The 15,997-nt window shown below is 38.7% G+C and overlaps 1 protein-coding gene across 2 annotated transcripts in view; it reads right to left on the minus strand.

The window, feature by feature from the left end:
- The window catches only part of TG (thyroglobulin), a 165,930-nt gene that overhangs the window by 19,752 nt on the left and 130,181 nt on the right, over positions 1 to 15,997 (minus strand). For both annotated transcript variants that reach the window (XM_083827078.1, XM_083827077.1), the window contains 2 exons: positions 8,450 to 8,614; positions 7,523 to 7,690 (listed from right to left, as the gene is read on the minus strand). In XM_083827078.1, coding sequence (XP_083683204.1) covers positions 7,523 to 7,690; positions 8,450 to 8,614 — 333 coding nt within the window. The remainder of the gene's footprint in view (positions 1 to 7,522; positions 7,691 to 8,449; positions 8,615 to 15,997) is intronic.

A 15,997-nucleotide genomic window follows, 5' to 3' on the forward strand; every position in this document is an offset into this window, starting at 1 on the left:
TGCAAACAAAATAAACATTTTTTTATGGAAAAACGCAGGCTCAGATCTCCCTCTGCTGGAATGAGTCCTCTGTACCATGACCTCTGATTTAGGGGAGGAAATAGGTGACATTCCTACATTTGCTTTCCCAAGACTGTCATGAGACAGCAGGATTGGCGTCCTCAAAGCATACTATAAGACCGACTCCCTAAGCAGATAAACCCAAATTTTAGGTGCAGTGCTGTGATTATGTAGCTCTAATACTACAGAAACTCAACTGACTCTCACAGAAATAGTCCACAGAGATAGTTCCTTAGTGGGGATGCGCCCAATGTCATCTTTTTTGAGAGCTTGTGCAGGAAACCTAAAGGGAAGACAGGGAGATACTGCTCCTTTCCTTTGGAAATTCCAGAGTACTAACATATGGCTATATCACTCTGACTCTTCAGTAAGCACCTACAAAGAAATGTGTTATGTTTATTAGGGACATTATTTAGTTCTCTCCTGGAATAATATCTGCCTTAGCCTTGGAAGAGAAAACCCACTCCTCTAAAACCCATTGCAAGTAGCAGACATGATGTTCAAAAATCATAACCCCTATGCCTTTCAGTGAGTGAAATGCCCTATTCATGAGTCTGAGAGACTGAAACCGTTCTTGACATAAAGGCATTTCCCACAGAGCAGGACACGTCACTGCAGAATTATTGATAGCAGGGGGACCATCTCCTATGCCAAACTGTTTATCTGACCCTATTTTTACCAAAGTTAAAGACTGTGGGAAGTTTTCAACACATCTTTCTATAAGGAAGCTTTTTTTATTTTATCAATTTTGACTCTTCAATTTATTTTTTTAAACAGATTTTATTTCAAGTTCAGAAACAGAGCAACTTCCTTAAAAAGAAACAAACCTGTAACCTGAACATTCCCATGGATTAAGTCTTTTCTAAAGAGAGCACCTTACAGGTGAAGGCTGGCTGAAATTTGATATTAGAGCTCCAGAGAGAAAGATATAATAAACCATCTATATTATTTTGGGCAGCTAGTCTGAAAGAAAATAGACCAGTGTCTGCCCAGTCCAGTTACCAGAATACTTATTGAGTATATTATTTTGATGGTCCACAGCTGGTTTTCATCATGCAGCTAGAAGGTCTTTCCACAACCCTACACAGAAAGTACAGAGGGAATAATTACTTTTCAACAGATTCACAGAAATGAAAGATGGAAAATAAGTCCTCCACTGCTGATGCCTAGGCCTGTCTTTACTGATGTGCTCTAATGTTTTGTGCAGTGTGATTAAATGACTTTACAAGGGATTTCAAAACACTACCAAATATCCCAATGCCCAAAAAGATCTTGGCAAGTTTCTTTGTAATAAATAATTCTTTTGCTAGATTTTGGCCCATGCAAACTGAAGAGTCATGTGGTGCCAGTTTTAGTAGCATGGCTGTATTCTGAAAAAGATCTGCAACTCAGAGCTGATACGGTATTTCATGTGCACAAAAGCCACATAAGAAACTGCATAATACACTTGCCTGCAAAATCACTCAGTTTGCATATGGCATGGACACATATATTTTTCTGCAAGAAATGGAAATTATCTCTGAAGACCTGACTGCAAATTCACTGATTTCAGAAGCAACTTTTCCATTGGCTTTGGTAGATTTCAAATCATGCTACTAACTAACCACTGGAAGCATTGCTGCTGTCTAATTAGGAATCTCTCATTTGGTGACTGGGACTGGTGGATTTGACTAGTAACTATAGTTAAAAACACGTGCTTTTCTGTATCAATGCAGAGACCAAGCTCATAAATGTGAAGCAATTTTCACGAAATTTCATGTTTTAAATCAACTTTCATGCTTTTATTTTGTTTGTTGGTTTTTATTTTTGTTTGTTTTTAAAGGATTTGCTACATTTTTTTCCCTACACCTGTCATGGATAATTAAAACAGAGAAAGAAAGAAAGAAAGAAAGAAAGAAAGAAAGAAAGAAAGAAAGAAAGAAAGAAAGAAAGAAAGAAAGAAAGAAAGAAAAGAAAGAAAGAAAAGAAAGAAAGAAAGAAAGAAAGAAAGAAAGAAAGAAAGAAAGAGAAAGAAAGAAAGAAAGAAAGAAAGAAAGAAAGAAAGAAAGAAAGAAAGAAAGAAAGAAAGAAAGAAAGAAAGAAAGAAAGAAAGAGAAAAAGAATACTTGAGGTTATTGACTACGTATCCTAGGAACTGATCATTCACTGCCTCATCAACTACCAACCATCAAATAAACAATATGGTTAAAAAACAGAGAGAAAGGAGACAGATAATCATACAACACATGGTTAAGCTGAGGAACTCCTTGTTTGTGGTGTTGGGGATATCAAAATTGGTGAAGATGAAGTCTCATGAGGAAGTTTATGGGAAAAAAAAATAAAAGATCAGCTGATGGTTATTAAATACAGAAAGACCAATTCAGGTTAGGAAGTCACTAAGCTACAAAGTCTAGAGGTTCAGAGAGCATTTACCAAAAGTATCGCATATGCTTGCCCTATTCTTACAAACATCCATGTCTTAGCCACTGCTGAAAACAGAGTTCTGTGCTAAATAGGCCTTTGATCTGACTCAGTGCGGTTGCTTTTAGGTTTTTAGTGTGCCTATGTACTAGTTTCTGTGATCTTCAAAATGCCCCAAAAATTCTGGTGACCTTTCTCAGCAATCATTAACTGAGTGGGGTCCATGCAATGTGACTAGTCAGCTGAAAAAGGACTCAACGGGCAAAGACGGATGAAAAACAGAACTGGCAATTGTAAGACATTTTGAGATTTTCTTCCCAACCAGCACTAACATTGCACGTTCTGAAATATGATGTTTCAATACGTGTTGCTTCGAATACTATACAATGTAATTTAAACATCTGACTTTAACATATCACCAATTAAAGCAATACAGTCAAAATAAAATCCATGAAACATTAAAAAGACAAACCATTTTAACTGTTCAGAAATTGTTTCAATTTGACCAATTTTCCATGTCCAACAAATGTTTCCCCTTTGAAACTATATAACCCAGGAACAGTTTTCAAGCAGATACAACAGCTACTACCAGATTAGTAGAAACAGCTGCACATTATGTAAAATAATTTACACTCTGCTAACCTTTAAAGAGGTATGAACAACAGACCTCAGAGTTATAATTGGGGTTTATATATTTTTTTAGAAAGTAGTTAAGAAAATAATTAAAGTCAGCAGGCACATTGCTTCTCACTGCTCTGGTCATGCAAAACACTCATAAATGCCCAAATAATGAGCTAAATAATGTTTACTGTTCTTGTGGCTGAAGGAGCATATGAGCATATGAGTGAATCTGGTCCAGTGTTTTATTTAAAAAGAAAGTGTAGCAGTTTGGTAAACAGATGTTTACATCTTCCAAGGGGCAAAACATACTTTTCTGAGAAATTGGAATAGTGATAACACTAACACAGTACGTAGAGGTGTTAGGTCTTAAGTGTTTTGTTTTAATGTCATCACAAAAGATGCTGAAAAACCCTGCTAACCATTCAGCAAAGTGTTTCAATTACTCCAGCTAGTTGCAAGATGAAGTAAAGAGCTGATATCAACCCATTCTCTTCACTGATGGAATTTATCAGAACACTGCTCCCCAGGTCATTACAGCTGATATATACACATCTGCCATCTGTTGAATACCTTTACCCGTAAAGAAATTAACTGACTGTACTATAGTACAGGACGAAAGATCTGGTCTGCATAGATCCATTTGCTTACATGGGGTGAATGAACTGTATTTCTGTCTATCCACTCCCATATGTCCTGGTTCTGGATCCTGCAGCCAACTAGATTTTTACTAGGGAGAGAAAGAAAACACACACACTGCAAACTTAGTCTTCCAGCTAAAAAGTAAGTCAACAATCTTTGCAATATGGAGATTATGTTGAAGGTACAGAACATATGGAGGACATAAACAGGGCCGTACTAACTCACATGCATATTCAGACAATCACAGATATAGATCAGTATGAGAGAATCTGTACATTTAATGCCAATGGGAACTATTATATCCTCTCACCTGAGCATCACATTTAGCACAGTGATAAAATTTTGCCCAGCTGGGAATTGAAATAAAAATTTTTAGAGTTTTCTGCTCAGCTGTCCTAATCTATGACTGTACACCACTAATATCCCTGAAGGTCTGCCATAGGATTTGTGATAACAGGTTCAGGCCTAACTGCTCCATATGCCACATAATAATGCATTATGGTACCACTTGCTGTTCCCTAAACAACCATTGTTTTGTTTCTCACTTAGTCTTAACTATCAGATGGCTGTACTGGGGATAAGTACAACATGCTCCAGGAAGTGGTAAATCTATCTCAGTTCACATGAAGAAGCGTTTGGGTGAATGCCGTAAAACAGTCACTTCCATGGGCAAGACATTAGGCACGGATATTCAGCATACTCTCTGATACAAGCATCATCAAGAGACCTCAGCTTTTAATTAAAAAATAAAATAAAATAGAAAAGCACTCTAGAAAACTTGAGTTTTGCTAGCACGTAACTGGTTTCTCACGTACCTTCTGTCATTCTTTTTCATTTTTAATACCAGAGGTCTTAACAGTCATAAGTGTAGTCTTATAGCAGGATTACAGATGCACACAACACAACCAAATGCCAGTAAGCCCCCACAGAACAACATGGTGCCAACTGTGTTTCCCATCTTCAGGTCTAGTTGCAGTCTAGAGGTTTTAGTCTCACTCCTAAGACTTGACTGCTAACAGTTTCTAAAATTTGCATGCAAGTTCAATCTGAAGTGATAAGATTTGCATCTTGTCTCAAGCTTGCTTGCATCTAAATGGGTAAAAGTGTCTCTTCACCATTTATAGGATTAAATAAATCATCCTAAAACAGATAGAAAAGAAGGATTTTGCCAATTCGATACACCTGCCACAGTACCCTTTAGCTGTGCCGTTTATCTGCCCAGATAAATGCATGGTTATTTTCACTATGGAATTGGAACACATTCACAGTCACAGGTGGATTTTCTCCTTGTTGCAATACTGATTGATAAGAAGGGATGGCTTTACCCCAGGGAGGTTTAGTACCCTCTTTGTAGAATAGCTTAAATAACTTCGTTGTAGTCAGAGGCAAACTAGGAACTGTCTTGGTTATCTGAGTTGAGTTCAGTGCTCTATCCATTAGCCATGCCATCCCACCTTCCTTAGCATATAAGTAAAACTAGCTTTGGGTTTTCCCAGAGAGATGCAGGTCAGACTGACATCAAGGGAAGCCTTCAAATTTATAAAGTAGAAGAGCAGACACAGTGTGCGTAGTTGCAAATCCTTCTTGTTGGTTTATTTTTGGAAGAGGAGAGTTAGGACAGATGAAGTATCCCATATGACATTATGACAGAGGAAACAAAGCACAGACTTCTCAGTAACAACCACCACCTGCATTAGCTTCTTTCACTGTAGCTAAATGTGTCTGTGGCCTACTCAGGATTTTATCATCTGACTTTGCTTGCAACCATGCATGGTCAGAGCTATGATGTAGCAATGCTCAAATAGCTCAGCAATGGAGGAAACATAAAAATTTCCTAGCAATTAGTAAAGTAAGTCCATGCACAAGGGAAGAATCAGGAATCTTTAACCTCAATGTATATCTTTAAGTAAAAATCTGAAGATAGAAAGACAGACCATTCAAAACTGTCATATTCCCTCAAGCCCTCAAAACACGAAGACACAGGAAGACAGAACTAGAGGAAAATGTGGATTAAAAAATCAGCAGTTTTCAGTAAGAACAAGAAAAGAGCTTAAGGAAGTCAAATTGGAGAAAACAAAATATAACGGCCTACCATGAATATTGTGAATTTTTTGGAGCAGAGATGGAATCTGACTTACAGCAGTAAACCGAATGAGGTATATACTATTATAATAGCTAATAAAGAAGGTAACTAACCTTCTAAGTAAGGATAGCTAAACACTTTCCAAGGGAGATCAGGCGATCTCCAACAATAGATTTTAAAACAGGCCTCTCGGGTTAAGGTAGTCATAACCATTTCTTAGGGCAGAGTTGCACCAACTTTGAGTCCCCTTTCAAAAGTATTTTCTGCAAGCCTTTAAAATAAAAAGAAGATACTCTTGATTTTCTTTTTTGAAAGGCAACATTTTACTACTGAGCTCTGATTAAAGGCTTTTTTTTTTTTCTTTTGCTTTTCATTTCAATATGACAGTGCTGGATGTTCACAGTTGTGGGTTTCATTAACGCCATGATTTGCTGCATAATTTCCAGTACACCAAGGAATTTCATTTCTGTTTTACAAACAACTGTCACATGTGGAAGTAGTGGTAAATGAAAGAATTTCACTTCCTAACCTTATCACAGGACTTGTACTTGGCTTACTGAGGTTTATTGCCCTTTTACAGGGTCTAGATCAGTATCTGCAGCCTCAAGGATCACAGTCCATTTCCTCTGCCTGACTTCCACTTTTAATTGGTTTCAAGAGAGAATACATGAAATAACAGCAGAAAACTTCTGATGGAGACAAAACAATCGATATCAACTTTCTTCGTATGGATCAAAAAGCTTTCTTTCAAAGGGGTAATTTTGTGATTAATCTTGAAGTAAATTGGTCTATCTGCTACTGATTACCAGAAAAGAGAAGCTAGGATTGACCTTTCATTGAGAGAGAGATTAAATCCCCAGAGTTACAGAAAGATAGCAACGGATGTGCAGTTCATTTAGATAACCTTTAAAATAATCCCAGCCATGTTACATTCTCCTATTGATTTCTTTAAATATATCTGAGCATTTTGTGTCATTTAATTTAATTTAGTAATGTTAAATGGGAAGTGCTACAGTTCCCATTGTAGAGATGTGCAAGTGAACTAGAAGAGGTTGATATGCTGTCTCAAGAACAGATAGTGACAAAGAGTTCACAAGAAGAAGTGCAATTCCTTAAGGAAGAACTTCAAGCTTTTGAGCACTTATGTCCAAAGTACAGCTTTGTAAGTACCAATTATTTTTTATTTCACCAGCTTATGGCCTGAAATCTCAGCTCTTATATATCAGTCAAGTGCTTTTCTTAGCCATACCTTGTCCTTATTCAGAAGCACCTTTACAAGAGAGCGTATATCTTATGAACAATGGAGAAAAAAGGTTATCACTGAAAAAGGTTGGCATGGAAAAATTGACTTTGCTGTGTTCCTTAGTGAGGAACCTACAAAATAAGTTTAACATGAACCTGCTTTCCTCTTAGTAAGGTACAACTGACATTGAAATACTAATAGGATTTTAGAGACACTAAAACATACTGCTCCATATAAATACATGTTAAATCATTGCTGATTTCTCACATTTTCATATCTCCCCCAGAAGCGTTTATCAACAAACATTATAATTCCTTTAATCCATCTAAAGACTAGCTGGTGATGGACAATACCTTCACATATTTCCATAGAGTATAACAAACTGTGGAAGCTAAAAAGCATCTGCCCCGGCTGCATATGATTATTGTCATCACTAAAATAATAGCAATACCATCAGTTTCTTAGTCTCTTCCTACCTTAATTGCCTTAGCTCTGCTGATCAGCCCATCTTGCTGAGCACTTCCAATGAGCAGATCTACTTTCCGAAGTTGAGAGCGCTGCAGGGATTTAGCTAAAGGTTCCCGGAGGTAAACTCCATCCATCACTGGACCCCAGTACTGGAACGGGCCGCTTATCGCTAGGAGCTAGGTTATCAAAAAAAAACCAAACAATAATAGTGCAGTTAAATTAGCTTACTCTGGTCATTTTTGTTTTAATTATGTTTCAGAGAACTGAGCTGATAGCCTCAAAGTGAACAAGTGATGTGTTAATGTAAGCACAAACTCATCAGTGCAAGAAGCAATGCTTTTACTGACAGCCTCAGTAGGTAAAATGAGCTGAATAGGCCAAGAGCATTCATGGTCTTATAGTCATAGAAATAGTATTTTAAATTAGGGATGGGCTCTCTGCTAGTCCTGATTGAGTAATGTATTGTCAGTGGGTGTTTTAACCTGTGGGTAAAGGACCCATCTCTGGAATTGCTTGTACTGCAGCTTTCACAAGCCTCCCACTTAAGACACAGCACAGATATCCCTCCCCCCTTCCTTTTTCTGCAAGAATGCAATTACTGAGCTGCAGAGACATGATTCTTCTCTAGAGTAACACCCACGGGCAGATTAGAGGAGACTGAAAGAAGGAAAAAACTATACTGGGATTAATTTTGGAAGACTTGTAGTCTTCCAAGTAGTGTAAAAGGATTTCAGTCTGAAGGAGAACCAAGCTGTGAGTATTCGTAGGTCAGAGACAGATGTCATGGACATCACCACCACTCCACCAAAGACAGTACAGTTCCTCTTTCACAAGGATTCAGCCCAATTTATATTTTTAGGTTCCTCAGTGCTTTATGTCAGTGGAAACTTCTTGTTGGTTCCTTACACAATTGCATATGTATTGCTGTGGTGTACCTTAGTCTGTGCATCATTGAGGACATGAGCAGGCAACTGGCGAAGGCAGGCCATGATTTCCCCATTGGTGGGTGAAGAGCATCCCACTTCCTCAGCCAGGACTGCTGCTTGGGTCTGGGCTCTTCTCTTAGTAATAATGGACGCTGGAGAAAAAGCTGAACCTCCCTGGAAAAAGAAGACAATATCAGTCACCACATCCTCTCAAAACACCTGGACCCTGGTGAGGGTAAGAAAGATGAGGAGCAAAATCTACTCAGTTGCAGAATGCAAAACACTGGTATTTAAAAAATAAGGAGCAAGTTGTAATGATGAAGAGGGGAAAGGAGAGGTTTGGCTGTTTCTCAGCTCTGTCATGGTCATTTCAGAGGACCTCTGAAAAGGCTCTAAATTATGGCTATAACCAAGTCACAGATCATCCATGCAATAATTTTCTGAAAACTTTGCTGGAAGAAGACACATTTAGAAAGGAACAGATAAAAAGAAGGTACTGTGAGGCATATCAGAGAATGGAGAGCCCATCTTACAAGAGGAGACTGAAGAATTTGGCTTGCTTAACTTTTAAAAACAAGGACTGAAAGAGCTTGAGCATGATCTTTATAAATGAACCAGTGAAGAAGAGCTACTTATACCTTAGGACAATGCTGGTACAAGACCAAATGGTCACTGACTATTTGTATTGACTGTAAATAAATTTAGTCTAGGAACTTTAAGATAGCTAATTCAAGGAAGACTGAGGATCTAGAAGAACTGTAAACAGAGGTAGCAGGATCAAAAGCCTAACCCATTTACACTTGGACTTGAAGACATCAATAAAGTCAGTATTTGACATGGTATGAACGTTACCCAGAAACTGGACCCAGCAACTGGAACCCATCTGGTTCCATGTTTCCATGAATTTATTATTTACTTAGACTATGGGCAGAGCTTTCACTGACTAGGAAATGTGACTGACTAGGATTATTGTGATGCACCATGCAAACTTCATATGTGGCCACCAAATATGTTTCCAGACCTTACACTTAGTTCTTAATTCCATTGGTGTTTTATATCTCTCATCACTCCCAGAGTTAGCTACGTAAAAGGAAAGTGAGCTTGTGTGCTTTACTTACACTGCTTTTTTTTTTTAAAAAAAAAAAAAAAAGAATAGAGTTTAATCTTCACATCTTAGGCTGAGCATCCCGGACTATTAATAGAAGAACACTGTTTGGTAATTTATAGCTAGATCTTGATTTCAAGCTGCAGAAGATCACCCAGAGCACACTGAAATCAGAGCACGTGGCTACAGTCCAATCTCCATCCCAGACTCTTTTCCTATCCTTCTTACAGCTGTGACAATGTGGGAAAGGAAATGATGGTATAACATTGCTGAGTAACAAAAACTATTTATTAAAAATGCAAATAAATTAGCATAAATCTGATAAGATTTGACCTAGAACAGAAAGGCTGGAATAGTTCTGACATGGTTCAAATGACTAATTTCCAGACATTTATATCAGTTCACTATACTAACTGCTAAGATGAGCTTCCGTCTTCTAAAAAACCCTAGATTTATGATATGAAAGACCCTGATCTATTCAACTGATTAACTTATTTTTTACTGAATCTGCTCAAACTGTAACTATAAGTCTGAAAAAGCATAAAAACAGGGGCAAGTTAAAAAGAAATAGAAAACATGGCAAAGCCTCAATTTGAAATAGTCTCAAATCTCCAAGCCCAGAGATCACTCAGGATGTTTTTTACACTTTGAACAAGCAGACCCATTGATACTAACAGGACACCATAGCTCACAACTGTAGAAATTGGTTTCAAAAAAATAAATAAATAAAATAAATAGAAAGAGGTTATTGTTTAGATGCAGAGACAGGGGTTTTAGTTCACAGTATGCAAGTGCTACTGCCTTCCTGAAAGGTTTCTCTTCCTTTTTAAGGGATCAGGGAAACAAGCACAGTTATTTATTAGCTTAATGACTGAGTTGCAGAAGGTTTCAGATCAGCAAAGGAAAAAGCTAAGACTGTTGGTCCTAGGGCACTAGAAGAGCCATCTCTGGTTTTAAGAGAACAGAAGGACTGAAAAAGAAGGAATAAAACAACACTTGGTCTTATTCTTCACTTCTGTCCACAATTTAGATGAGAACTTGAGTGAGCAATGGGCTTTATCCTCACGTGGGACTTGTGGTGGCCTATTTTGTGTTTGTAAGGCATGATATTAGCCAGCTGCTGACTAGGTGCACTGACTCAGTTGATCATGAGAGAGAAAGAAAAATATCCTTTATGAGAGCATCTGTGTGTGTGGGTGTGTCCCCAAGATGCAGAATGAGAATATTGTTTTTGTGCCTGGCCTTTGGAAGAGCACATTCACCAGAACTGGGATGGGTGAGACTAGAAAAGGGATAACACTCTCCCCACATTGGCTTCTCCCAGAAAAGCAGCTTCCTTGCTTTTCATTTGGAACAAGGAATAGCATGCCTCCTTGGTAGAGCAGAAAAACCACATATAGGATTGCACAGAACTCATCCATGAACTTTACAAATGTATTACTTAACACTGAATCTGAAAGTGCTCAGCATGTTTTATCAAGTACCCAGTATCTTTAAGCAGCATTCAGGAAAAAATAAATAAAAAAGTAGAGGGCTTTAGTTCCCAAATTCTGAAAATGGAAGAAGTTGATAAGTTAAATAGATAAAGTGAGCACTGAGAGCGGATGACACACAGAGTCCAAAAACTCATAGGGACTAAGCAAAGATTTCTAGTGAGTGCTTAGTTCTGAACTTCTCAAGGACTTTCTAAGCTATGCAAAACTCTCCTCCTCTCAGATCTCCACAAACCAGAAGACTTAGGTCTTGTACTTGGGTCAAGTACTGAGTACTGTACTTGGGTCAAGTACTGAGTCAAACAGCGATTGATAGAAGCATCCCACAAGTCACAGAATCGCAGAATCACACGATGGTTTGGGTTGGAAGGGACCTTAAAGATCACCCAGTTCCAGCCCCCAGCAATGAACAGGGACACCTTCCACTAGATCAGGTTGCTCAAAACCCCATCCAACCTGGCCTCTCTGTGGAGGGAGAACTAAAAGCCTGGGCAGGCAAATCTTTGACTGGACATCTATGGAGTAGCATTAGATATGGCCCAAGCTCTACAAGTAAAAGAAAAATGCAAAATATCTGTGAATATGTTTGCAGGATGAGGGAAATTCAAGGGGAACAAGACTTGTTTGGAACCTTATTCTAGCTGTGGATGTTTTCCCTTCTTTGTGTGAGTGGTTAGAACAGGCTAACAAGCTCTACTTATTTTTTTCATCTATTTTCCATGGTAATGGCCACTTCCTCAGTTTGCTTTTTTTTGATAACATCCGCATTCAGGAAGAATGTCTTGCATTCAGGGTTTGAAAGAGATGTGGTTTCCAACTACTGTTTTTCATATTTATTTTGTATTTTGACTGGACACAGGCAGTAGAGGAGCTTGGGGCATCACTCAAGCAGTATTTGGAAAAAATAGCATTATGTTCCCCCCACCCCAATGCATCTGAAATACATTTCACACTCTGGAAACAAGGCTCCTCGTACCACAGAATTTAGGTAAGTAAAACCATACAAGTTGCCTGACTAACAAATTTATATCACAATTCAGCTTGTTGTTTCCTGATCCTCACCAAAAACAAAAATCAACCAAACAAAAAAATGACTCAGGAACAAATAAGTGAGAGCAGAAGCTGGATACTGCCCAGAATTAAATTTTTTCCTTTTTGAGTCAACAGTTTTTACATTAAGCAGAAATATTCCCTAAACACGGGACCCACATTAGAGGCAGGATTGGATACAGAGGATAACAGAGTTGCACTTAGAATTTCTTTTGGTTTCTTTCTCTCTAAAACTATAATTCCTTTGTGTGATTAGTCCTAGTATCCAGTAATAAAGGTGTTGTGTACTTTAAAAAACAGCACTGTTCAGACAGAAGCAAAAAAAGTGGAGGGACTGTTCATTTCCATTACATGACACCCATATTACCACCAACATGACAGAATCATGAATCAGGAAACCAAAAATCATGAGATCAGCTCAAAAAAAAAAAAAAAAAGGAAAAGAAACAAAAAAACCACTGTGTTCTTTTTGTTAATTTTCTTCTTTTTAACTCTTTGGGAATTCTCCTGTACCTATAAACACAAGAACTAATTTTTACATTTAAAGCCAACATCTGAGATCTTCACATAATCCTGCAGAGCAGTTTTTATAAAGCAAACCTCTAAACAATAAAAAATATACAGTAAAATTGTGAAAAATAGCCATCCTGTCGCCATGGGGTATTTCCTATCTCAGCACCGTTTGACCCCATGGAGGGGGCTCCATGGAAGTTGACACATGAATAATTCTTGTTTCGGTTGTCCTTACAGACTGACCCACTGCCATCAGAGGAAATTCTGATGACATTTTTGACAGTGACCAGACGAAAGCACTCAGTACTGAACTGCTGAAAATGTAGCCACAGCTATGTTGTGCAATCCCAAACAGCAATATTACGCTCTTCCTCTAAATTTATAGATTACTGGGAACATTGCAGAGAGTGTTGGGCAACAGCACATAATGTAACAAGCGATGACATTGCAAAAGAAAGGCAAAGCTTTTAGTACTGTTTAGTTCAGGGACCAGCAGCTTTGCAAGCATTCTCTTTTCATAATTAGAGGTTCAGCTGGACAGTAGAAATGGAGATGCAAAGAAACGCTGCAGCTTACAGTGGTGAAAAGTTGATGAATCAAACCAGTATCACATGAAGACGAGTCCTTGCTTTGATGTTAGGCTGTGATCAGCTGAGCGGAGGCTGGTGTCTCTTGCAAACCGCTCTCTTGGGACACTGCAGCTCACAGATCTGCACAGATATTATCCTGTCCCGTCACTTGTTGAGCACATCTAACTACTCCTGTCTATGCAAGCCAAGTTTTCTGCTTCAGTTTTCTGACAGTTCAGGGGCTTTTAGTTAAATAGCACCCCTTGCTGCTATTCTGATGAGATTATAAATAAAAATATATAGACCATTACTGTGAAGATGTACCTCTGTCTCCCAACATACCAGGAAAAGAATATTCCCATACATTGTGCAGAGCTGAACCTCTTTTAATTCCTCATTTACTCTGGAAACTCACTTCCGCAAAGTTTTTCAAAACTGATTCACAACAGATCTAATGATTAGAAACTTTACTGCAACTAGTTATCACCCACACTCTGTAAACCCCAAACCTTCTTCCTCTCCTCACATCATGATCTCTGCAAACCCTGCTTGAGCCAGGTTCATCTCCTTAATACTCCCTTCAAATTAACGCAGTTCGGGTGCTTGTAACACTGCGGAGTCCTTTTGAAGCCCACTTCATTTTTGCCCGGAGGCATACTACGGACAATAAAAACAGCAGTAACAGTTACATCACCCAAAAAGTTAGATTGAAATATATCTAATGAAAATAGTCAAACCAATGAAATGTCCTGATGCTTCTTCTTTCCTAAAAGAGCGAGCTGTACAGCAATATTTTGTTTGTTAAAGATTGTGTCCCCATAGAGCTAGGCACTCTCCAGGCTCAGATGCATGCAGTTCACAGCCAGAAGTATCTGTCAGACCATCTGCTTTGACCTCCGGGATGGCTGAAGCTCTTCCATTTCCTGGCTGCTGAGCTCAAGTGCTTCCTATCACTTAACACAAGGCTTACATTTGGCTAAAACCTGATCTTGCATAAGCTGGCTTCAGAGCCACCAAGAAATGGACACTGCAATCTTCTCCTTTGCAGCTTGTGCCTGAAGATAATCACTCCATTGACAGAAAACGGCACCTTATTTCTGTTTGAGGATGTCTTCAGTTTCAGTTAATGGCTTCTATTGCTTTCACTGCCAGATTAAAGAGACTGTTTGTATCCTGTTTTTTTCTCCTGCAAAAATGAGCAAGCTGCAGCAAACCAACCACTAACTCTTTTTTCCAATTAGCTTAATAGATTGTTCTACAAAAGACTAAATTTAAAGTATTTTCAGAAGTTGTTTTCAACTTGAGGCTTTTTTTTTTTTTTTTCCTTGCAGGGTTGTATTTCAGTATCCTGCATTTCTTTTCTTTACACATCTAATTCTGCATGATGGCAGGTGCTCCAGAGTCACGCTTACAACACAACCAGGTGGCAGGGCTGTATGTGAAGACATTACTGTAATTTTTCCAGGCTTTCACACAAAGTCTGTCTTCAAGAACCTGGAGGAGTAGAAAATTTTGGGACCAACTCTGAGATCCTCTATCACAGCTAATGAACTATCTGGGAAAAATAACTGGCAGATGTGTGGCAAACACTAGTGCACAAAGTGTGATAGGGCATCAGCAGGTCAGTCCAGCAATGGAAAGAGGAAATAAATATTTTCTTCCTCTATAGCCGTCTATTAGAATGGTGAATTCCAGACTAAAAAGGGGGAAGGGGGTAGAGAGGGAGTCTCTGTCTTTCATCAAAAATAACTTTTTGAAGATTTTCTTTTTTAGATATGATGCTTGCAAAACCCCTCTTTGCTACAATAGGAGGGAGCCTTGCAAGCGCAGTGCTCCCCTCTCTTAAGTGACTCACTGAGTGCCTGCCTAAGGTTAGTGACTTGAATAACAGGATATGAACACTTTTAAGATGATATGTAAAGCCCCACTGAATTTACATCAAAACTTTCTTCCATTTAGATATAAACATTACCTTATCAATTATCTTATCATTTAAAACAAGGTAGCTGAATGCATCAACAGTGTAAACTGGCTCCCGTCACCCGTAAGAGTAAATAGCTACCAGAAACAGGCAGAAGTAACAAGGAAACGGATAATTTTATTTACTACCCTTCACTGCAAACTCATCTGTTCCTCTAAGAGCTGGAAACAAACCACAGATGAGATTTATCACGTTTATAATGGAGCATGTTCTATTAAGCAAATCCAACTTCTTTAGTGTTCCAACTTCTTTAGTGTGAGTGTCTCATCCTCTCTTTTCTGCTGAGGCCTGCCCCGTTTGTCAATGCATGGCGGCACGTAACCTCACCTCTTGTAAAGGCACACAGACCACCAGAGCCAGCCTAAGGCAGGTATGGGTGGAAAGGTTCAGGGAAAGGCAGAGTTCTGCCCCAGCCTATTCCCATGTCCGGCACAGACGTCCCCCAACCCTTGCTCTTTTAGAAATTCCAGAGACGTTAATACATCCATTTGGTGAATGCTGTTAGGGTCCTAAACAAAGTTTAACTGGCTGGGATAGTGATGTTGCATTATGGTAAAGCCAACTCCCCAGAGCACTGGTTATCACTTTTAGTTGTCATCATCAAACAGACAGGCATTACAACAAGCACCTGCTCAGAGCTGCTCCAGTGTGAAGCAGGAACTTGCGTGTGTTGTTTTTGTTTGTTTGGTATTTTATGTTTTTGTTTGTTTTTAATTCACCATACAAAATAACTTACACGAGTTTTTCAGAACACATCTAGATCATAACAGCAAAGGGCAAACCTCAATAAATCGCTCTGACATTTTCATTCACGCCTGCAATACTCTATTCCCAGGAGGCTTTAGA

Source organism: Anser anser (assembly GCF_964211835.1).
Source record: "Anser anser genome assembly, chromosome: 2".
Taxonomy (NCBI): Eukaryota; Metazoa; Chordata; class Aves; order Anseriformes; family Anatidae; genus Anser; species Anser anser.